Below are 23,523 nucleotides of genomic sequence, written 5' to 3'. Positions count from 1 at the left end.
AATCTAAAATGGCTATTGGTAGTTGATGCTACAGTTCTTTGCATTTCTTTTTTGACAGGGACAGAATGATACTCTTGAAAATGGAACAGGAAATTATTGATTTTATTAGTGACAACAAGTAAGTAGAGCTCCACACTCAGTTACAAAGTCACGTGTGTGTGTGTAGAAGTGCAAACTGAGTGAGTGATATGCTCATACGGACCCCAGCACTCTTGAGCCCTGTTACATTGCAAGATCAGGCTTTTATTTCCTGACACATTTGGTCTACTTAAAATACGGTGGATGTAAATGAGAACCTTTTGTTTTTCCTCGTGTCATAATTTTTCAGTGGCTTCTACTGGCACTCCACTCTTTTGGGTCCAAAAATACTAGTCAAGCTCTGAGTGCAGAGGATACCACTCAGGTATTTCTAAGTAGACATACTCAATCAAATATGCTATCATGCAGGTTTCCCTGTGTGCTATGTTATTCCAGCATGTTGGAAAACAGAACTAAACATTGGGGAGGGAGGGAGGGTTACTACCATATGCTGTTTTTTATAAACTGTTTCTACAGGTTTAAAAAGTAGAGAGTCAGAATAGAAGAGGAGGAGGAAATTACACTCTTGGGAAATAAACATTTTGACAGAAAGAGAGGAAAAATGAGTATGTGCCCTCCAGCATTGCTCTGTGCCTGATCTTTGGGACAAGGGCAGAAAGCTGTTGACGGATTGTTTGTGCAGGGTGTGTGTGTATGTGGGGAGCGAGTTCTTCCCCATGTACAACATGTCTAGTCAATAGCATAATGTGTGAGCTTTGTAGTGTGTGGAAATGTGCTTTTTAGAAACTGTAAATGCAATTGCTTTCTCTTGTCTGCCTTCTTGTAGCAAATACCTATGTGTGAACACACAAAGGAGAAATTTTCGGTTATTGTCCACTGAATTATGAAATGCATTGCTATTGTCATTTAATTATAGCTCAGAGGGAAATGTAATTATCAGTGTAATTTGCTTTCTTTTTACCAGTAATCACTATAAAAAGTTCCCTCAGATGTCATCATATCAGAGGATGCTCGTACACAGAGTGGCAGCTTACTTTGGAATGGATCACAATGTGGATCAAACTGGAAAATCTGTAATCATCAACAAGACCAGCAATACCAGAATGTAAGTAGCGTCTCTTGTGTTTTCCTTGTTCCCTTTCACAAGAGCTGATTGGTACCATGACTATGTGTAATTTTTTCCATTTTTATATGTAAGAAATACACATTTTGTATTGAGTGAATACTGTTTATCACTTTCTAGGGTGGGAGAGGAGGACAGGGATGCCTCCACAGCTAGCATTGTCAGCTTGTTTAAGGATTTAAAGGTAGTTAAGGAGAAATCAACCCAATCTGTTCTTTGCAAGAATTGTGTCCAGTACCTTGGAATGTTATGTTCCCTGACACCTTAGTGCCACCAATTACTGCAGAAATGAGTTTATTACTTCACATGTATACTCCTAAGTAATCTAAATTTACTTGGAACGTTGCCTCTTCCCTCGTTCTGGCTCTCCTTGCTTCAAGATTGTCTGCCCAACCTGATTATTTAGCATTTGGTTCCTCTCCACCACCTGCCACTGTTCATTCCCTTCTTCTCCTCCTGTTTCTAGTTCATTTTATTTTCAGATCTCATAGAGACCGTGGAGTTCTTACGGGTTATAAACTCAATCTGGTGGTTCAAATGCATTCTGGTTCAAATTTCTGGCAGGTTAAATGTGTGCTGACATACTTTATGCTCTCCTTTGTGAACTTCTATAAAGCTAGTAAAAGCTCAATACACAGTTTTTTGGCTAATTCAACAAAGATGCAGTCATGTCTGTGCCTATCAGCATCACTTCTTCTGCCGAATGTCCTTATTCTTTAACTATCATGGAAACAATGGTCTTACTCTCCCTCTTTACCTATAAACTACATAATGAAGAGGAAGTAATTACAACTGCATAATGCAGTTTTGAAATCTGGTATTGGAACAGGAAAGCCCGATTTGAAAATTACGTACTTCCTGTATTCAATTAGTAGGAGAAATAAAAACCTTTATTTCTTTTACATATCATAGAATCATAGAATATCCCAAGTTGGAAGGGACTCATAAGGATCATCAAGTACAACTCCTGGTACTGCACAGGTCTGCCCAAAAGTTTAGATCATGTGACTAAGTGCATCAGGCAAAGGTGTATTTACCCACAGCAAGGCAGCTTTTCCTTGCTTGTATCACTTCCAGTAGCTAGATGATTTACTTTGACTCAAACTGCTGAGGATGTATGTATGTGTGTGTATTTTTAAATGCTATTATTTTCTATTGTAGAAGGCTCAGATTTTGATCTTGCAGAAGCAAGTAGTCCCTCTAGCCTAGCACGATAGTATTATTTCTCTGAACTCTAAAAACCTTCGATATTTGTGAAGTAAATTTAAGATCATGGAAAATTTCTTGTATATTCTTTTCATGGGCTATCCCTGAGACACTCAGGCACCTGAAAAATAACACTTACACATCAATGTTTTTAAAGGTTTAAATAAATCATGCTCCAAGGGTCTGATTTTGAAAGCTGAGAGAACTACAGCAACTCGATAAATGTGATGCTCAAACTGCTAACGCTTAGGATCTGATAATACCTGCCACCCTGTGCAAGAGCTATGTCTGGTATGAATATGAAAAAGCTGTGTATGCACCAAACTAGTGTTCATTTCTAAGCTGTAAATGAGGAAAAAAAAAAGCTTTTCTCTTAAAACGCAATCACATTTGAAAGCTTTTTAGGCATTCCTCTCTTTACAGTTGCCCCTTTTCCATTTGTGTTTATCACCTCTGTAGTGCAACAACTGCTACAGACCTTCCCTTGCAGCATTGCCTTCTCCTGGCTGACTTGGTAATGTGATATCATCACATTAGTATCTGGTAACACCTTGCGTGGCTGCGCATCTTGTATTGATAGCATTGGAAGCACTGATGGAAATGCTTGCACAGCACTTCTGGAGAGGACACCAGAGTCTTAGACCTCTTCAACAGCTGAAACTGAGTACTCTGGTGAAGCTGTGGCTTCTTGCGTGGTGGGAATGAGAAAGCAAGTCTGGTTACCAGGCATTAACTGATATGTCTATGAGCAAGTTCTGAGGACAGGATGCTGCAGGGGCGTGCTGGCTCCGATGACCCTTTCAGCTTTCAAGGTGGTGACGCAGGCTGGAGGCGAGTCATACAGCCAGACAAATTGGTTCTGACAACATTCATGTGCAGATCTTCCAGAAATAAACACAGGGTTTGGCCCTCATTTTTACTGTGAGTACAACCATTCTGTAAGCACCATATAAACTGCAGATTTTTATTCCTTCTGCAGTGTTTGATGGTAGATAACTGAATAGAGAGCTCATATTGCATCATGGTGCTTCCAGTGTGTTATCTACAATACTTTGGTACTGCTCTAAAGTAAAGCTTTGTTAAAAGTCCTTTCTTTTTTCATAATTGGAGAAGACAGCATGCTTTTTAAATGTTCCTGGCTCTGACAGAAAATAGATGTTGTTATCCAGTATGAATAAGGGTTGATGAGATTTTATTATCCATACCAAATAGTCTACAATTTCCACATCTGAAAGTGTGCAGTGTGATTTCATGTGTGCTTCATTTCAGTATTCTCAGGAGAAACAATTTTATGTAGTTCAGAGCCAACACCAAATACTGGGAATGTGTTGACTCTATTAATTACTACTTGGAAAATATCCAGCATACTGGAGTATCTGGAGAGCAATCAAAGGGCAGTTCAGTGTAGTTATGCTGTGCTGTAAGCCTGAGTCTTGATATTATGAGGGACCCCATAGATATTTTTGAAGATTTGTGTTCTGTCAATAAATTATTTCCTTATGCCATATAGTTTCCAAAATACGTAAGCTGCATACTCTGATAAGGCTTGAGTTCTTTGATTTAGAAATTATGTGCTGCCTGTTACTTCTGTGAGTGCGCGCCTGTTGGAGAAGAGCATATGACTGTGGAGTCACTGCGTGGGCTTGAATAAGCACCACGTGGCTTATTTCTGCAGTTGGGCGAGGGCTCATGTCACATTTTGGCTCCCACTTGCAGGCGATGAGTTGTTTCCTCACTCCAGGAAAAGAGGTGGATTCGCTTTGCTCAGCAGAGACTTCGTGTTTTCACTGCCCACAGGTGCCTGGAAGCACAAGTGTCAGAAGAGTTAATGGCTTTGAGATGAATGGGCTGGGTGGGAAGATTGGGTGAACAGGACTATATTAGATGCACCACAGTATGGAAAAGGGTCTGTCAAATGGAGGATATGGATGGAGTGGTTGAGGGCATTTAATTTCTTTCTTCAGTTGGCAATCTGATAGAGCAACATATGAACACTTTTGGGTACCTGTGCCAGTTAAAAAGTACCTCCTTTTAGGGGGCTTGGAATTGGAGAATGTGCTCATTGAGGAGGCTGTGGCTGGAAGGAGGGCTGTGACTTTGGTCAACCAGGCTGTTTTATAGAGAGGGGAAATTGATAGTAAAAATGCATTATGATTGGATTTTCTCCAGGATTGCAATCTTGGAGCTTTAGTCACCTCTCAATGGAACCTCTAAAGAATGCAGTCAGACCTTAATGACCACATTTTCAGTCTGAGGACTACTTATAATGAGGGGTTTAGTCTGAGGTGTTTTTTTTTTTTTAATTGAAATATGAACAAATCATATTGTTTAACTTTTTTATATGAATTTAAACTCTAAAGCACAGAGGTGATCTCAACTAGCCAAATGCTTTTTAACCTGCAAAAGATAAGCCCGTACTCCCGCTCTCATTATGGAATAGTGGGTCTTAAAAACAAATTATATTTCAGTATGTCTTCTGAAATTCAGACAACATATCTTTTTTTCCCGGTGTAACATCTTACAAAGTTCTGCCTAAACAAAACTGTCAAACATTAAAAAAAAATCTCATTCTCAGCCATATAAGTGATAAACATTGCACAGAAAATGGAGGACTTTTAGTATTGTTTTTAGACCTAGACAGCTCCAAGTACTAATCAAAATGAGATGTCTACTTTATTCAGTATGAAATTTCTCTTGTGTCATCTGTGTCTGCCTGTCACCTATCTAAAGATATACTAAAATGTGTAGGGAACTTAAGACAGTGAAATACGATCTAAACAGGGGTTTGGAATAGAGGCAATATGTTAGGGCATCCCAAATTGGAGACAAAAAATGTGTGTCACCTTCTGTGTATTTCTCGTAATTCCTATCAGACAACTGGAAGTACCTCAGAGCATTTTGCAAAAAATGTTCATATTGTAATATGTATCAGTGCAACCAAATTCATTCATTATGTTATCTGTGATAGGTGGAGAAGCATAGGGGAAGTATGTTTCACGTGCCTGGTAAAGGGAAAGGCTTTTCATTTGGTTGAGATCATCACACATGTGACAAATATGTCTGTACCACAGCCCCCATATGTTCATGTACATTTTTATATATGCATGAGTGGCAAGCTTAATTAGAATTCAGAAGGTGGAGTGCTTATGATATAAAATGGTTGTATTTAGACACTTCATGCATTCTGAGGTGAACACACCTATTATGAACTTTATATCAATACTCACATTTTCGGTTATGACTAATTTTTTTTTTTTCCCAAGATCATCATGAGTTATAATCCTTGTAATATCTGGTTCTTTTTTGCCTTGCTCTGTTACTATGTACATGTTTATATAACACTAGCCCAGTCAGAAGGTTTTTTCTGCCTTATAGATGCATTTAAAAGCTCTGGACAGTACTAAGATGTTTTAAGCAGTTCGTTACAGTTCAGAGCTGAACTGTATCAGCAGGAGACACACATAAAATATGTACTTTGTATGTCAGAACTACAAAAGTCTTGCACATTTTTCAATCTGCACTATTCTGTCTTCTCTGTGTAAGAGTGATTTGAATCACCAGTGCAGAAAAAAAAGTTCTCATAAGCTTTCTTTTGTATATACACAGTTATCTTTTTGTCGCTAACTTCTGTGCTAGTGGAGATGCACTGTGCTAATTTCACCATTTTACGATAAGAATCTGACTTTTGTACAGTATCCTGCAGACATATCAGTCAAATGGCATTTGCTGAATATTGACAATTTCAGTGAGGACTAGTTTCTAGGAGATCTTTTTCCCCTAGGCTGATGTTACAAGATCACTTCCTTGAGAAGCCAAATGTAACAGCCTGCAGAGCATTCAACAAAGTATGCCTTTCCCCTTGAGTGAATAAGGTATTCATAGTTGCTCAGTGTAAATGACTAATTCATTTAAATAGTTGTTTGCTGATGAGAAATATAGAACATTTTCTACACGCATTTGGTAATAGTTTGTTTTTAGTCAGGTATATGACAGTAGTTACAGCTGTGTATCTGAATGCATACATATATTGTTAAGTCTTAGTCAAAGCTATCAATATTTGCTAGAGTTTGAGGCATAGTTTTGTTTTCTAATGTTTTTAGTTTTGTCTCCCCACACACATTCAGATAATACAGAGTAGTTCTCTAGCAAATGGCCTGCTGAATGGTGTTGCATCTCCACTGAAGTGCCTTATGGTGCCCTTGATTATCATATATGCGCACAGGGTAATTGTCTTATGAGAACAGAATCACTTCTATGAGCCATATGATACAGAAAAGCATGTCAACACCATTATATTTATATTTTTTTTTTTCTGTTGAGGTTACCTTCTTTCAGGGGAGTATTAATCCGGCTCTGTTACTTAGCTTTCTGTTGTAGTTACCTCTTTCCCATGCTCACTACAGCATAGGTCTTCCTTGACTACTAAGAAATAAGTGAGAATTGGGGATAGCTGCACTTTCCCTCTGGCTTATAATTGGTGTTGCCTAATCAGTATACAAGTGTCGTGTTTTATGAATGAACAGAGGAATGTAAGGATGTGTAGGAGATGCGTGCAACTTATATGGAAAAGCTATACAAATGAGAAACAACACTTTAATTGGCCGACATTTTGTTCCAGTTTAAGACAAACATTAAGCAACCAAGAATTCAGTAAAATTTTAAAAACAATAAGAACACACATTAGTAACTATGAAGATTCTGTAGCTACATAATAAAATCTGCAGGTTTGAAGTAACAAATTGTTGGTTTTCAGAGATTTTATCTCTTGGACAACTTTTCATACAATGTTTTTTTTTAACTGGGATCAGATTAAGAATGTATTAGGGATAAAAAAAAAAATAAAAATCAATGCAATGTTAATTGTGTTTAGGATGCAAGAGCTCAGTTTCCCCTCAGTCATTGCTGTGATGTTTAGGTTTTAGTTTTCAGCTTATTGCTGGCCTTTCACACTGCAGCCTGGAGCTGGGCATTGTATCTTTACACACCAAGCAGGGGAAAGCTTTCACATCGCAAAACAAGTGGGGAACTTCCTGAGAAAGAATTCAGAAGAACATTAAGGGGGGTTACACATTCCACACTGAGATTCGGGATATGTTCACCTCCAGCAGTGGTCTGAACTACCTATGTATGTTACTAAGTGTCAGGGGTTTAGCAATATGTTAATATTATGCTACAGGCATTTGTTTCTGGCATAAAGTTGCAGTGTTGCTCTAAATGCTTTATCTGAGATTGTGCTTTCATCGTGTCAGTACTTGATGCTCATCTGGAAGAGAGTGAGCTTTTTTAATACCTCTTATTTCCTTTTGAATTTTGTTTGTTTTCTTTAGCTTGGCAATACTTGAATTTACACAGCCTCTTTTTTTTTTTTTTTTTTTTTTTTGCTCGACAGATAGTCTCTCCTTTTAGTCACATGCCTATCTTACGTGTAAGAAAAGAAAAGTTGGTATACTTGAGGTTGAGCTGAATTTGACTCTTAAATATTGTCTTCATTTATATGTCCGTCTTTGCAAGCTGTATACCAGACCCCATGCAAATGACTTGCTCTGTAAATGAGATGTTATGGTAAATGAGCCAGTTCTAATAGCTCCAATATTAAATTTTCATCTAATGTAATTTATCAAAACTAAATTGTTTATAATTAAGGTGGACATGTACTTTACAGCTGTTGTATAGTGTAATGAAATATTAGTTAGGCATTAATTGGAGGGCATCTGTGGTATTTTCTTGTTTTTTAATTCTTGCACTTACAAGATTGCAGTTTTAAGTTTTCATTAATGCAGAAGGGTATGGTCACCTGGATTGCGTTGGGGAAAGAGGAGGTTACCTAGAAAAAGAGTGCTATAGAACAGCAAGGAGGTAATTCAATTGAAAGCTCTTCCATGCATATTTTATCACTATTAATCAGTATCTTTATATGCTCATCCAAGCTGTAGCAGAAAAGTGCCTGTTAATCAAGCTGCTGTTTGTCCAGTTTTTAAACTTTCAAATTACAAGAGGTGGGTCTGGAGATCTGAAATAGCATCTGTGATTTACTCTGAGTTAATTCCATAAGTAGTGGAAATCATGTTTTAAAATCTGGCCTGTAGTTTTCAGAAATGAGCTGTTGATGTGCAAGTAAGTATTTTATTTTATTTTTTTAATGTAGTGAACATTGTTCTTTGTAACTGCCTTTTATAATTCTGTTGCATTCCTCTTGTTTAATGTAGGAAGCATGACAAGATCAGTAGAAATGAAAAAATATCTAATTTTTGAGAATTTTTTTGACTTTACAAGAAAAGTCAGTTGCTTCTGCTCTCCAAAGATAGACTTGCTAGGCTGTCTCTGACATGTTATTAAAAAACATGCTTTTCTTCAGGCCACTGATCATTCGTGGTGTAATAAATGAAGATACACCTCAATCTGAATTTAGTAATATTTATAAAAGGCAAGTAAACGGTGCTGGCTGCGCAGGGAGTCTACGCTCTACCAACGCGCACACACTAACATCGAACTTTCTAAATATACAGAACATTGCTTTTACATACTAAACCCGAGTATGCCTATACATATGTACAATTAGAAAAGGTATCAATTGAAACATAAACATGGCAAAGTTTTAAAAGGCAAGTGTTTAACAAACAATCCTTTAAGTCTATTACTACTAATGCCCATGACTGGGGGAGCCCAGTTGGAGTTGCTAGTCCTGGTTGAAGTGCTCCCACATCTTCCATAACTTCATTAATTTTTCTCAAATCATATAACAGTCTCCATTTTCCATTCCTTCTCTTGATTACAAACACCAGAGAATTCCAGGGCTAGTTGTGGGAACAATATGTCTCGCTTTAGATTGTTAAGCAACTCAGCCTTTGGGCCTTATGTACCCTATTTTTCCCGGATCGAAGGGAAACGTATCCATCTCCTTTTCAAGGCTAATAGGGCCTGGGTCAAAAGGCACGTCCAGGTCACCAGGGGGCATCTCTAGCAGCGGAGGGGCCGATGGTGTAGCAGTCGGATTAGTAAAAGAACCCACAGCTCCCTCACTGTCTGGCAAACCCCACGTTTCTGACTGTGGCTCCCCATGGCTCTTTAAGGCCTCAGAGACTGCTCGTCAGTTGCCGAGCAATCCCACCGCAACCTTGTCATTTTTAGTAGCAGAGTCCCACACCTTGACTTCAATTTTCGACCCCCATGGCCATGCTCCCACATCTCTCCCTTCTTTATTAACATCAACCATCTTCTTGACATGAAGTATTACTCCATGTATCACAATGGGATGACTTCTGATTCTTGAGTCTGCCTGCTCAAGAAGGAGAAAATGCCTATGGCTTGAAGTGGAAGTAAGCAGAAAAATTTATGATGTAGCAGAGCATTACTTGTATACATTGTGTATTTGAAGAGGACTAGCAATTTCTTAATTAGCTTGTCAGCTTTTGGGGAACCACCTTGCCTTCACTGGAAGTCTTCAAATCTTATACTCACTTTCCTTTTGTTTCTCTCTTCCTTGTTAATTTTTGAACTTCTGAGATGTAAAAATGTAATTTGAAAGAGATCGCTGCAGCTATGCAACACTAGTTTTCCGCTACTTGGAGAGTATGCCACATCCTTAAAAGCAAACATTAATGAATTCTGCAATATGCTATTCTACCATTCCAGAGCCTCTACTAGCTGGAAATAAATTGACACTATGCAAAATGTTCAGTCTAGCTAGAAATCTTGAATATCAAGAACTAAATCCAATCCAGGGGATTGAGAAGCAGGTTCCTGAGGTACAGAAATAATCCTAGTTTGATCACAGGAGGACAAGAGAGTATTTTGAAGCTCTCAGTCCCTGGCTGAGAGAAGGCTTTACATTTCAGCCCCATGCAGCAGAAGAGCTGGTATTTCAGTGCACCCTTGGCTTGCTGTGTTCTTCCGGAGCAGGTTTTCATATTCTGGTCACAAAATACTGGGCAGAATATTGAAGTATGTACTCAGGCAAACTCAGTACTCAGGGAGTCAAGATGTACTGTGTTTTTCCATCTGTAGGTTAAAACAGAAATTAAGTGTTGGGAAGTTTTGTGACGGTCATGAGCTGTGTTATGATAAATTGGATTAAAGTCTTTAAATACTATATGGTCTGAAAGAGTCCAGTATCTGGCCCTCTGCTTGGTCCTCATGCAGAATAACTTGGTATAGAGGAGATTCAGTGTACATAGTCTCTCTCTCTCATGTAGCTTTCAGTTTCACCATTATCTTCATAATGATAAATGATAAATGCTACCAGCAACAGCCCCACAGAAATCATGCTGCTAGGGTACTAGGACAGAAAATTTTGAAGCGGTGAGGGTTTTTGTTTTTGTTTTTTTTTTTTTTTTGCTTGTTTTTTAATACATGGCAATCTACTTGCCTTCTCAAAGGAGTGGGAGAAGGTGACAGACTCCTCACCTCTGTGGGAGTGTTGCCATGGAGGTCAACAAGCCCCATGGTTGGTGATAACATTTGACTCAATTCAGGAGACACCTTGCTGTCTCGGACTGCTTGTTCTCTGGCCATTAAGAGATTAAAGTTGTTGGGTGTTTGCTGTTGATGGGCAAAGTTGTTTGACCAATGAATAGTTAGTGGAAACGTACTGCTGTTGAGCGAATGGTATAAGAAGGGAGCCTGTCCTCAGTAAAGGAGTTGAAGTAAGAGTTGAAATTATATTATCAATAAAGAAGTAGCAGTCACTGATCCTAAAAGAACCCTGGTGTCTGTGTGGTCCTTATGCCACACACCTCTGAACAACAGCAAGAAGAAAACAAAGTCTTAGCTTCCATGTAGTGTTACAAGCCCTGGTCTTTTCAATCCTGTAAAATTTATGAACTCTGATCATTTCTAATAGAGAAGGAGAATGCCTATCGGAATTTTTGTGACTTTTAATATCCTTGTTGTTTGGTAATAAATACAGAACGTGTTTAGTGTGCAGATACTGTTCTGAAAACTGCTAGAATGTACAGTCTGTAACCAGAAAAAATGTAGCATTTGGTATTTGATTTTTTTTTCAAGTGCTACAGCACTTTGTGCAGGATAGATTTTTTTGATGTCTTTCAATGTGCTTTTATCATCATAACAGAAGTTCTTAGTGACTCATACTATAAAAGCAGCAATCTGTTAATGAGGCATTTACCTTCAAATGCTTGAAATGCCATCTTGAGTGGTTTTAAGTATTAAGTTATGATAATATAACTGCACTATACTTTAACAATTATCTGTATTTAAATTCCCACTCTGACTTTTAGTAAGTGTGTTTGAGCATCCATCAGCCCCTGAATACAGGGTCCACCTTTCTCAAAACTATTTTTCTGAGAGAATTTAATCAAATAATTTAAGCACTGGGGCTGTAATTCTGCTGCCTTACATCATGTAGTTGGTGCCTTTTGATAATGATGGTATTTGTTTCCAACTTACATTCTGCAAGTTCAAGAATTTACAAATCCACATACCTTCAAGATCAAAGCAGTCAATTTTACTGCAGATAATAGACTTTGGGCCCAAAAGGTAACGCAAAGAGTAAAGCAAAGAAACAGTAATGCTTACATAGTTTTATTGTGGCTGTAATGCAGAGCCATAGGAGAGCCTCCGGCATAAAACCAAAAAAAAAAACAAAAACAAAAACAAAACAAAACAAAACAAACAAAAAAAAAAAACCCACACAGCCAAGTGCAAATAACAAGAGAACATGGTTAAACCATCAGAACACCTGTGTAACAGTGCCCTAAATCTTCACAACTTCTCCGCATCCTGTCAGAAGATGTACTTCTTGCTTGCTCTTGCGGTCCCATTACTCTCCTGATGGTCTGCTTATGGAAGAACACAGAGTCAGTTCTTCATTTTGTTTGCCAGATGATGATCCTGAGAGTAGAGTACCCAGGGATGCTGTTTTGCCCGTTCTTAGCCCCGTTACCCTACTTGTCTCCCTATGTGTTGTCACTTATTCAGGAGAGAATTATTAGCATCCTGTCCCCCATTAAGTGCATTAAATGAGCATTGCATTCAAATGCAAAGCTGCACTTTTTTTTTTTTTTTTTTTTTTTTTTTTTAAGACTTGTGCATACCACAGCGATCTTCATTTTTGAACTTGCTTTCCAATATTCCGTTTCTTCAGACAGCTGCCTCACTGTTACCTGTGAGGTTTTTGCAGATGATAAATGCTACATTTGCTAGATTTTAAACTTTATCAGGCGCTGTACTGGTAAACTGTCTTTTCCACACATGGTAAGGTTGTTGCTTCTTTTGAAAGACATCATGCAACAGCCTGTGCACTGTGGTGCTGTCAGAAACATATGCCACATAATAAAGATGTATGCACTGTGTAAGTCAGCCCTGACAATCCCAGACTGCTTCTGTGCTCTGCTATTACAGTGACTAAGTCTTGAGAGGCATAACATTCAAAGCTTGTGCTTGTTTTTTTTTTTGGTTGTCCTTTTGGTGTGGTATCTGTGTTTCCTGTTTCCTGGCCAGTTATTTCAGAACTAATTAACTTATTTTAAATGAGTGCAGATTTTTTTTTCCAGTTCCATTTCTTATCTTCCATATAAACGTTTATGAAAGTTCATTAGGATGTTTCTGAACATAATGCATGCAAGAAAAACCCCATGACTTACTTAGTGTGTGTATCCTGATGGCTGTTACCACTTGGCAAAATGATTTTAGAATCTGTTGTTTGATTAAATACTGAATACCTGGTTAAGACACTTATGTAGTAGGGTTTTGTTTGTGTGTATTTTTTGCCCTTTTTTTTTTTTTTTTAACATCTTATAATTGCTGACTTGGAATGAAAAGCATTAAATGAGCGCATAATGGGGAATTCTCCTTAAATATTCCATTAACAAGTATGCCTGAGAACTCTGTTCTGTCATACTGAAATAAATTGAGAGGAACGCTGAAGTGAATGGAAGAATGAGACTACGTCACATTAAAATCACCATGATGATAATAGAAAAGTCATATAACGGATGTTGCTATCAAATCTTGACCTCTTTTTTTTGTTTGTTTTTAATTTGATACACAGAAATGTTGTTACTTATTCCAGCTCTAACCTTTCCAAAGTACAGGCTTCATTGTAAGGAATGAATCCAGAAAAATTGTTGGGACCTTGTTTAAGTAGGGACTGCAGATGTGTTTTAAGTAACTATAAAATGCCAATAGGAAATTACAATAGCAAACTTGCTAGACAAAAAGCAAACAAAAAGGTAGTGATGGAGGTTGTTTTTGCTAAGGATTTGGTACTGAATATAAGACTTGTGTTTTACAGCATAGCTGAGGTTGGAAGAGACCTCCGGAGGTCATTTGGTGCAACTCTCCTGCTCAAGTAGGGTTGTCTGGAGCTGGTTGTTTGTCCAGATGGCTTTTTAAGATCTTCACAGAGGGAGGCTCCACAACCTCTCTGGGTAAACTATGCCAGTGCTTGGTCATCCACACAGTGAAATTATTCTGGGCACAAAAATATGAAACTTGACCCTTACCTTGAAATGACCATTGTAATGCTCTCCCAACACAAAAATGAGCCTGAAAGATTTGAAATGATTGCATGAGAAAAGGAGCACAGCAACTAGAAATGGGGAGCAATATTGCTCTGAGATTTTACCTGAATGTTTTCCCCAAGGTTGGACCTGGCAGTTCAGTAAAATATGTAGAAGTGCTTCTGAACCAGAAGAGAAATGCAAATGCACTTGATCCAAGGTGTAGCAAGACCTTTTCCATACTGTGTCTGGGAATTGGGTAAGCTGATCATTCACCAAAAAGTTATTTTGTAATCAATTCTCTTTTTTCATTGTGAAAGGAAATGGAACATAAAAGGTTTCCTGAGATTTTGAGCAACATGAGGAGACTTTGCAGAGGATTGCAGATGCTTGGGAAATTTAGGGAATCTTTGCATGGCAAAGGGTTTGGGTGCTGCAGAGCCTACCGAAGTTGTGTCTCTGTAGGTATCCTGCTGATACCAACCTGAATAATTTGCTAGGCAGGATAGAAGAGAGGTGGTCTTGCCTGCTGAAAAGACCTACCTTTTTTTTTTAATTTTACTTTTGGAAGATCTGAGGGGAGTGATAAAGGGATTTTGCATCTGTCTGAGGATGCAAGGCAAAGAGAAGTGATTTTTTCTGAGAACCAATTTCTTTGAGTGAAAACTTTACTGGGAAGGAAGAAATACACAGTGTTCTGCTCTGAAACTTGTTCCCAGGAAAACAAGCATCTAACTGATATTGAGGGTTAGCTGACAACTTCTAGGAAATGCTAAATGAACTCTTAACGTGATTTGTGTTTTTGTGAAGTTGTGCTTTAGGGCACAGATGGTTTATTCCACCAATAATGTTAAGCAATAATAAATTTGGGTGATCAAAAGGTTGTATCAAATAAAAACTTCATTCCCCGTTCATTTTTCTCCTCCCCTGTGTGTTGGTTTCTGAGCCTGTAAGGTATAATTGGTCATACATTCAGATTTTCTCAGTACACTTTCATACCACAAAAATCCCATTGATATTGTTATAAATGAAGATACACCTCAATCTGAATTTAGTAATATTTATAAAAGGCAAGTAAACAGTGCTGACTGCGCAGGGAGTCTACGCTCTACCAACGCGCACACACTAACATCGAACTTTCTAAATATACAGAACATTGCTTTTACATACTAAACCCGAGTATGCCTATACGTATGTACAATCAGAAAAGGTATCAATTGAAACATAAACATGGCAAAGTTTTAAAAGGCAAGTGTTTAACAAACAATCCTTTAAGTCTATTACTACTAATGCCCATGACTGGGGGAGCCCAGTTGGAGTTGCTAGTCCTGGTTGAAGTGCTCCCACATCTTCCATAACTTCATTAATTTTTCTCAAATCATATAACAGTCTCCATTTTCCATTCCTTCTCTTGATTACAAACACCAGAGAATTCCAGGGCTAGTTGTGGGAACAATATGTCTCGCTTTAGATTGTTAAGCAACTCAGCCTTTGGGCCTTATGTACCCTATTTTTCCCGGATCGAAGGGAAACGTATCCATCTCCTTTTCAAGGCTAATAGGGCCTGGGTCAAAAGGCACGTCCAGGTCACCAGGGGGTGGAACAGCAAAGGCCTGTGATGGCAGTAGCGGCGGTGGGGCCGCTGGTGTAGCAGAAAGATTGGTGGACGAACCCACAGCTCCCTCACTGTCTGGCAAACCCCACGTTTCTGACTGTGGCCCCCCATGGCTCTTTAAGGCCTCAGAGACTGCTCGTCAGTTGCCGAGCAATCCCACTGCAACCTTCTCACTTTTAGTAGCAGAGTCCCACACCTTGACCTCAATTTGGTCCCATATTTCAGGGTTATAAACTGTCCGATTGTTAATAAAGGGAATAAGCTGTAAGGTTGCCAGGATAGTCTTTGTTTCTAAGGACATATGATTTGCCAAAATGCGCAACTGCTTACCAGTGAGAGGCAGTTGTGTGCGTGGGTCCGCTTCTCTCAGCTTGAGCTTCTTTCCAGCTCCATTGTGCCTGCTTCCAGCGACTTTCTGTACAAGCTTCTTTGAGTAGTTTGCTGAGTTTGGCCGAACCTATCTTCATGAGGCAATCGGTGTCCCTGTTCTTGTTCTGGTCCCTGTTCTGCTAGCCTGTCCCTATTCATTCCTTCTTTCTACTTCTTTATTGATGACATAACTTCATTATATCATGTTGCCTTTTCATCTTGAGGACAGGCTCCCCTCTTATACCCTTTGCCCCATAGCAGTCCTTTTCAAACAACTTTTCACTGGTCAAACAACTTTGTCTGGTAACCAGCAAACACACAGCAACTTCCATGCCTTAAGGGCTGGAGAACAAGCAACCCAATGGCATGGCATCTCCCGAATCACCCTTTTTTGTTCCCTCTAAACTCTTTACATTCTTGATGGCCTCATCGTTAAGAGTCTGATGTTATCACCAACCACTGGGCTTGTCAACCCCCATGGCCACACTCCCACATCTCCCCCTTCTTTATTAATATCAACCATCTTCTTGACATGAATTATTACTCTGTATATCACATACTTGTCTCAACTGATTGTTGAATTTTCTGAAATTGAGCACTTAGTTGGTGAGGTCTGCAGGTTGGTTTGCCCTAAGATGCTTGTTGCTGTGGTGTCCCAGTTCTCACTTGACAGCCTTCCCTCAGCTTTTGCATCCCTGTTCATCGAGCTAGTTATGCTGTTTGCTGCCTAATTGGTAACCATGGACTTGCAGTGATGACTGAGAGGGGTGGATCATCTTATGGGGCTCACGTAGCCCTGCTGTGTTCCCTAATGCTCTGCACATACACAGGTTCTCTCTGCCCAAACAAATGTCTTTTCGCAACTGGGGATCAATCACATACTGGGCTCATAGATCAATTTTACTAACAGAAACATTACCAGATCATTAGATTAGACTTGATCACGGCTTGATCTCATGCTTCTAATCATCTTCTGACAGGTGGAAAGATTTTATAAACAGTTAATGAAATGAAAATTGGATTAAAACATGAAAGTAATATATGAGATATGAAAACTTGTTATTTAGATGCTAGTAGTCAGAGGGGACACTCAATTTGTTTTCTCATGCTTTTTTTCTAATTTTGGTAAGTTTGAAACTTTTTTTCTGCATTTTAAAATCCCAAGTATTTATTATGCTCAATTTATAATGGGTTAGATGTGTAGCAGATAGTTTGCAACTATATGTTTTACACTGATAGTACAGTTGCAGAATTTTTGTTTATGTTCTAAGCAACAAAACCAGAAAAATAGCAGTCTTCTGCTGGTGATCTCAGAGCAGAATATCTGAGGTAACACATCTTTTCTGGTTGTGCAGGTACAGTGCTTATTCATGGGAATAAAGGCAGGAAAGCTACCAAGCAGTCCAATAATTGGGATTTGTAGTATTTCTGGTATGAGCAATCACCACTGCCTGTAATGATATAATGACTATGCAGTCTAACGACTAAGGAGTGCCAAGCCTCTCTGGGTTTGCCAAAAAAGTGTCTCAGTAGGTCAGGTTGATGGTTGGACCTGGTAATCTTGAAGGTCCTTTCCAACCTAGATGGTTCTGTGATTCTAAGGCCAGTAAGGCATTCAGAGAGCCTGCTAACTTTCATGCTTGGACTGATATCTTAAAGTGCTAACACCTTCAGCTGATAGATGAAGGTGTTAGCACTGGATGGGTTGAATTCTCAAAATATGTGGAAATGAGGCCATTATGTTTTGTCACTTTGTCACCAAAATGCTAATTGTGAAAAGATGTTGGAGTCCTTCAAATTCTTACAGGAAACAAGGCAGGAGAGCTGCTGTCTCTTAATATTAAATTTTTAATAGTACATTATAAATGCTTCCTGTGCATCTGAGAGTGAATTGTAATGGACTGTAATTATGGCATGAATACATGCTGTTTTTGGATTAGAAATACATTGCTAATTAGTTAAGTGCAAATCTGACTGATAGAACAACAAAATGATGGCTGACTTACACATCAGATTTAATTTTTCATTCTGGAATAAAACAAAGCAGAGATTTTTATTTTAAAGTTGCAGAGGAGTTTTAGAAGTTATTTATGAAGTCACTGAATTCTGTAAATTTTACATTTGATTTCTTCAGGATTGTTAATGTCAGTAACAGTTGTGTCTGCTTTATGAAGGTCTCTCAGGCACAAGCATCTCCTTTGAGTGCTGCTGCTAGAAGCAGAAGTGCTCCTTCAGCAGAGTGCAAGGTTTGTGTTCCCTGATAGAAGCCTTCTGACACAACACACTGTACTGCTGCTTTTTAAAAACAGTTAGTGATTTATCTGTGGGTGATAGTGTATGAATTCCAGCTCTTCATTTCTTGAGGCTGCTGGTTGTCCTATTGAAATCAGTTGGACTTCACAGGTCGAGGGTTTGGGTCCAGGAATGGCACAGCCTTGAGCACTGTTAGCAGCTACAAGGGGTGGCAGTGATCAGCTCGGTGACATTTGATGCTTCTTAATATTTGCTTTTTATGTAAGGTGTGAACATGGGAGAACGTGAAACAGCTCCTCCTGGCTTTTGAACCTGAAAACTCAAAGCTTTAAACGTGTATTGTTTGGTGGCTCTTAAAAAATAAATGTCTGGATGGGTTTAAATCAGTGAACTAATTGATCCCTGACTCTTCTGGAGAATTTTCCCCACTTAACAATGATGAGATAATTATTTCTTTAAGCAAAATACCATCAGTCCCTCCAGTTAATGTTTTTGTTTGCTAGGAGTGAGAAAGCAGGCTTTACTCTTAAGATTTACATCAAGTTTTTCCTTACTTGTAAAGGTGGGCACTCTTCATGAAGCTCTCATTGCCAGAGATCGTAGCTACTGAAGGAGTGAATTAACATGCAGTTTACTAATTTGTTTTCCTGTCCTTCAGTTGCAGAGAGGGGAGTCTAAATATTTCAGCGACCGAGACTTTGAAATTCCTGCTCCTTACTAAGTAACAACAGCAACAAAAGCTATTCATAGCAATAACACTAAACAGTGAGGCAACAGCCCCAGACAGCTTATAGGCAGCATCTCACCATGAGCATGAATGTTAACTGGTTTTGCACTGAATGCCTCTGTGAAAACAAAGAGCACTGAGAAAATAAAGATCAAACCAAAACCAAAAGAAAGATTTTTTTATTGCTATGTTTTACTTTGCTGGCAGACCAGAGCAAAGGTTTTCTGAACATTTAAAAGATGAAAAAGGTGAAGAATCCCAGAAGCGATTTATCTTGAAGCGAGCTAACTCTAGTATTGATAAAGAAGACAATCAGGTTGGTTCTCGGTTCGAGAGTTGCTGAAATTTTTTTTTGTTTGTTTGTTTGTTTTTTTTGAAGGTGGGCTGACTGATGTTATTGTTGTTCTTTTGTTGTTGCTCTCTTCCTCCTCCTCTTCCTTCTTCTTCTCTTCCTCTGCCTCCTCCTCCTCCTTTTGCCCTCCCATCCCGTCCCCCCAGCCTCCTCTGGTGTACGTACTGTGGGTAGCATCGAGCCCTGGTGTGGCTGCTTCAGCCGTGGCAGTATGTGGGTCTGCATGGGTGGTTTGCTTGGCGCAGGACTTGCTGCATGCCTACAGGGGGGAGAATGCCGAAGCTCCGGGCTGTGTGGAAAGGCTGTGTCAGTTGCATTTCTAAATGTCTTGCGTAACTATGGCAGTTGTTCCACTCCCTACAGCTTTCTCCTTCAGTTGTACCCATTCAGAGTTGGATTTCAGTATGGACCGATGATAAACTGGTGTAGCCCAAAAAGGAGAAAAAAAAAAGCCCCAAACAAACATGTGATGGTGAGGCCAGGTTGCTTTTTAAACCATCCTAAAATAAGCTTTCACCAAAGAAGAATCTGTTTCATCTTTTAGTTCCCTCCCTTCTCCTTTGCCCTCACCATGTTTTACTTGTCTGTATGACTTACTTGCTTGTTGTGCATGTACTGTGGCAGAAGTGTCTCCCTGTGTTGCTTGTCCTATAACACTACATTGCCATAGGTGAGTCAGATGCCTAGGGGAGTGCCAGGGATACCCGTGCATTTGTGCTGCCTTCACAAGCGAGTGTTGTGCTGTTTTGATCTCATGCAACCTGTGTATGTGGAATATATTAACAAACCAGAAAAATAAAAATCAAAACGGGTTCTGACGTGAATTGCTGTTCTGAGAAAATTCTCACAGGTAAGTAGACTGTGTGTGTTTTCTTTGCTTAGGCTGTATTTGTTGGAGGTACTTGCCAATGAGTCTCTGAATTGGCACTCTCCTTCGTGTTTTCAGTAAACGACTGATTTTCCTTTTTTGGTTTGTCTGTTTTGTTTTGTTTTACTTTTTGTTCTGTTTTGTTTTGTTTTTCCCCTTGTCTTTACATTGTATATAGCAGCCTTGCCAGTTATGCTGCATCTCAGTTGGCTTCGAAAACAAAACCCAGACATTTTCAGGGTGTGGTGAATGTGGGGATCAACCTAAGGAAAGCAGCATGACCAATTTCACAAGGTGCTGGTTGGGTGGAGAAAGAGCAATGCTTGAAACCTAATTGCAAATGAAGCCTTTCTTGCTGGGGATCCTCCTCTGTTCCCTCCCTCCCTCCCTCCCTCCCTCAGGACACAGCCATTTCCTGCACTGTGGTTTATTTAGGGGCTAAAGGGACCACAATTTTCCCAGTGAAACTGAAGTTAAATGTTCCTTGTGGTGTGGAAATGGCTAAAAGTCTTATGCCAAACATTTGGGACTTCTCCTTGTCAAGACAGCTTTTGGTGGGTTTCTTTTAGGGCTTGTAGCTTAGTTCTTATTGCCTGGTTTCCCTCTTTTCTTCCTTGAGAAAGCCATAGGTAGCACAGTACTGCCTTCCCCCCTGCTCCTCATGCCCCTAGGAGAGATGAGAAATGGTAGCAGTCAAAAGCAATGGCACTTAGGCTTGGGGTGAGAACATCTGAATTTAGGACTGCAGGTTCACAGGCGTTGAGCAGAAAGCCTCCTTTCAGCCCCTTGACTCTGCGGGCAGCATCTACCTGGAAAGCTTTGGGTGCCCGGCCCAAGACACGGTGCTTTGTGCACCACTGTAGGAATGAAAGCTATCGTTTTCATGCTTCATTTGTTTGAGTGAAAATTGATTATTCTCAGCTGACAGTTTCTTAATGGCAGTTTTTAACAGCTCAACTTATATAACCCTCCTGGTTTTTTTTCTGCTCAGCAAAACAGAATTCTTCCATTTAGAGATGACAGACGAAGTAAATCAATTGAAGAGAGAGAAGAGGAGTATCAGAGAGTGAGGGAGAGAATATTTGCACAAGATGTGAGTAGTTGTTTTCATTGTCCCTTTAGTGCCATACCTTTCCTGGTAGTCAGACAGTATTCTCCCCCTCCGATGTGAATGCTGCAACTGGATTTGCACTGTGGAGCTGGAGATGACAGGGACAGGCACCTGGAGAAGAGGCTCTTAGAGGAGCTTGAGAAGTGCTGAGCTTGCTTTCTGGAGGAGGAGGAGATGATGATGATAAGAGTTGCAGAGAGATGGATAGAGAGAAGAGATGAGACCCAGCATGTTGTCCAAGGAGTGCTTATTCCTGTTTCTTTGAATGTTTGTGTTTGTGTGGTCAAGGTTTTCTTTTTCCTTCTCTTTTGCCAACCAAAGAGCAGTGATTTAAATGGACACTTTCAATGATTTCAAGTAGTAGGATCACATATGCCTCTAGCTAGATCAATTTTTTTCAAGCAGTATTCTGCAGAGCCTCCTGATGGTTATGTGCTTTAGACCACTGCTGTAGGACTGAGGACATTAAGAACAAAGAAAAAACAGAGGTTAAATGTTAAGTTGCACTTTTTTTAAAAAAATGACCAATTATTTCTGCCACCAGAAAGAGTTGTTGATGATTTTACTGTGAAAGAAATAAAAAGGAAATGGCATTGTAATTCCTGTGTTACCAAAAAAATGAGAACTTTCACAACAAAGCTACACGAAAACATTTAAATTAGAAACATCTGTGAGCTCTACCTCATGTTTCTGAAAAAAAGAAAAACGTAATTTGCTGTACTACTGTAATGAAAGGATCCTAAAAGGGGAGAGAAGAAAGAAGTGGAGGAAGTTAACATTTTATTGTTTTATCTCACATCTCAGTGGAAGCTCTTTCACTTAGAGGAAGGTGGGAACAAAACCAATTAAAACTTACTGAATCATATTTGGCAGTGTCCTTTTAAATTAAATCTGTTCATAAGTTGCAGGACTAATACCTCTTTAAGGTGTCCTTATATATTTGCTCTGGTTTTGGAGTTTCACACATCTGAATTATTTGTGCTGTAGCAGAATACATTCTATAGTTTTAAGGTGTGTTGTCTCATTTGTGATAAGTAATTTTGCTTGTTTATAAGTAGTTTGCTGAATGTTTGTAGGCTGGCTTTTTCTTTCTTAACTGTGAAAGTCCCAGTAAAAGCAGAAGTCCTTCAGTTTGCATTGTGCTTTCAGCATGTGGGTCTGATGTAACTATTGTCACAATATATACAATAGAGTTGCTGAGTCATTCTTGATCCTCTTTTTGCAACCTGTCTCCTATATGAAAGTTGCAGTTTATGGCTTATAACAAAGGAGCTTTTGCAAAAGCAAAAATATTAAAAAAAAAAAAAAAAAAAAAAAAAAAGGAAGGGGGGAGGGTTGAAGCAGACTGCAAATGAGGCAAAACATCATTAAAAATACCACATGGAAAGTTGTGGCCAAAAAAAGTCATTTATATCATGAGCAGCAGCTAGAAATGCCAGGCTGGGAAACTGAAATGGCTGGAGAAGTGTGCTGAAACTCATTCCCCAATGTGCTGCTGTTTTTATCTTTAGACTTGTGAACTTTGAGGGCAGGCAAGTGGTGAGCTTGTAGTTGCCCACAGCTGGAGGTTGGTGTGATCTTTTGGGTTAGCATCTCCAAGTAGCAAGTGACAGTGTGGTTTGTGGTAGGCATCTTAAATGGATTGGGAGTGAGCTTTTTTAAAGATCAGCAATGTAGATATCTCTCCCTCTCTCTCTCATATCCATTCATTCTCTCTCTCTCTCTCTGCTGTTGCAGGTGCTAGTGAGCCAGGAATACATCATGTTGCAGTGAATTTCAGCACTAATTCAGTACTAATAATATGAATAGGAATTTGTTTCTTAGCTGAGTTTTTTTTGTGTGGAGCACTCCTCGCAGATGAGGTGTTTCTAGGGTGATGTCAAAGTGTTGTAGTAGTGAACAATGTAATTTTTTGGTCAATTTTAAGAGGGGCTTCATATCATAGGTAGCCACTTGCTGCATGTAGGACTTCATAGTTTTAGAGGATTTTGTGATTGTTTGTTATTTCCCCACGTTTCTCTGAGGTAGGTACCTAAGCATGTAAGTCTTGTCATCTTGCAAATTACAGACACAGAAAGAGAGACAGGGGACGATTAATCATACAGTATTCTTATTATCTCTATGCTATTCACACTCCTGTAGTCAAGCTTTTATTAGTGCCTTGCTTACGAACCTTAGAAAGTGGATTACAGATATTTCACTTCTAATTAGAGTATGCATGAAGAAGGTTTGCATGAGAAGTCTCCAAAGGGCAGCAATGAAGGTCAAGAATACTGCCATAACTTCTTTGATCTAGCATTACTCTAAATATGCCTCAAGTATCCCAAACTCTGGGCAACCTATCAGCCCAAGAATCAGAATTTAGAACAAAATTTAGGAGGAAAAGGCAGCCCAGTTACAG

General features: G+C 39.2%; 1 protein-coding gene across 11 annotated transcripts in view; it reads left to right on the top strand.

Annotated features, from left to right (window-relative positions):
• The window catches only part of ARPP21 (cAMP regulated phosphoprotein 21), a 207,028-nt gene that overhangs the window by 105,587 nt on the left and 77,918 nt on the right, over positions 1-23,523 (top strand). For 8 of the 11 annotated variants that reach the window (XM_082754978.1, XM_082754983.1, XM_082754975.1 and 5 more), the window contains 4 exons: positions 59-118; positions 1,004-1,144; positions 18,999-19,107; positions 21,003-21,104. In XM_082754978.1, the coding sequence (XP_082611104.1) occupies positions 59-118; positions 1,004-1,144; positions 18,999-19,107; positions 21,003-21,104 (412 nt within the window). The remainder of the gene's footprint in view (positions 1-58; positions 119-1,003; positions 1,145-18,998; positions 19,108-21,002; positions 21,105-23,523) is intronic. The other 3 variants (XM_082754985.1, XM_082754984.1, XM_082754976.1) reach the window with 2 other exon arrangements.

The sequence above is a fragment of the Aythya marila genome (genome assembly GCF_965140915.1).
Source record: "Aythya marila genome assembly, chromosome: 2".
Classification (NCBI taxonomy): Eukaryota; Metazoa; Chordata; class Aves; order Anseriformes; family Anatidae; genus Aythya; species Aythya marila.
Note: the sequence above shows the minus strand (reverse complement) of the source record. Positions and strands in the feature narration are given on the sequence as shown.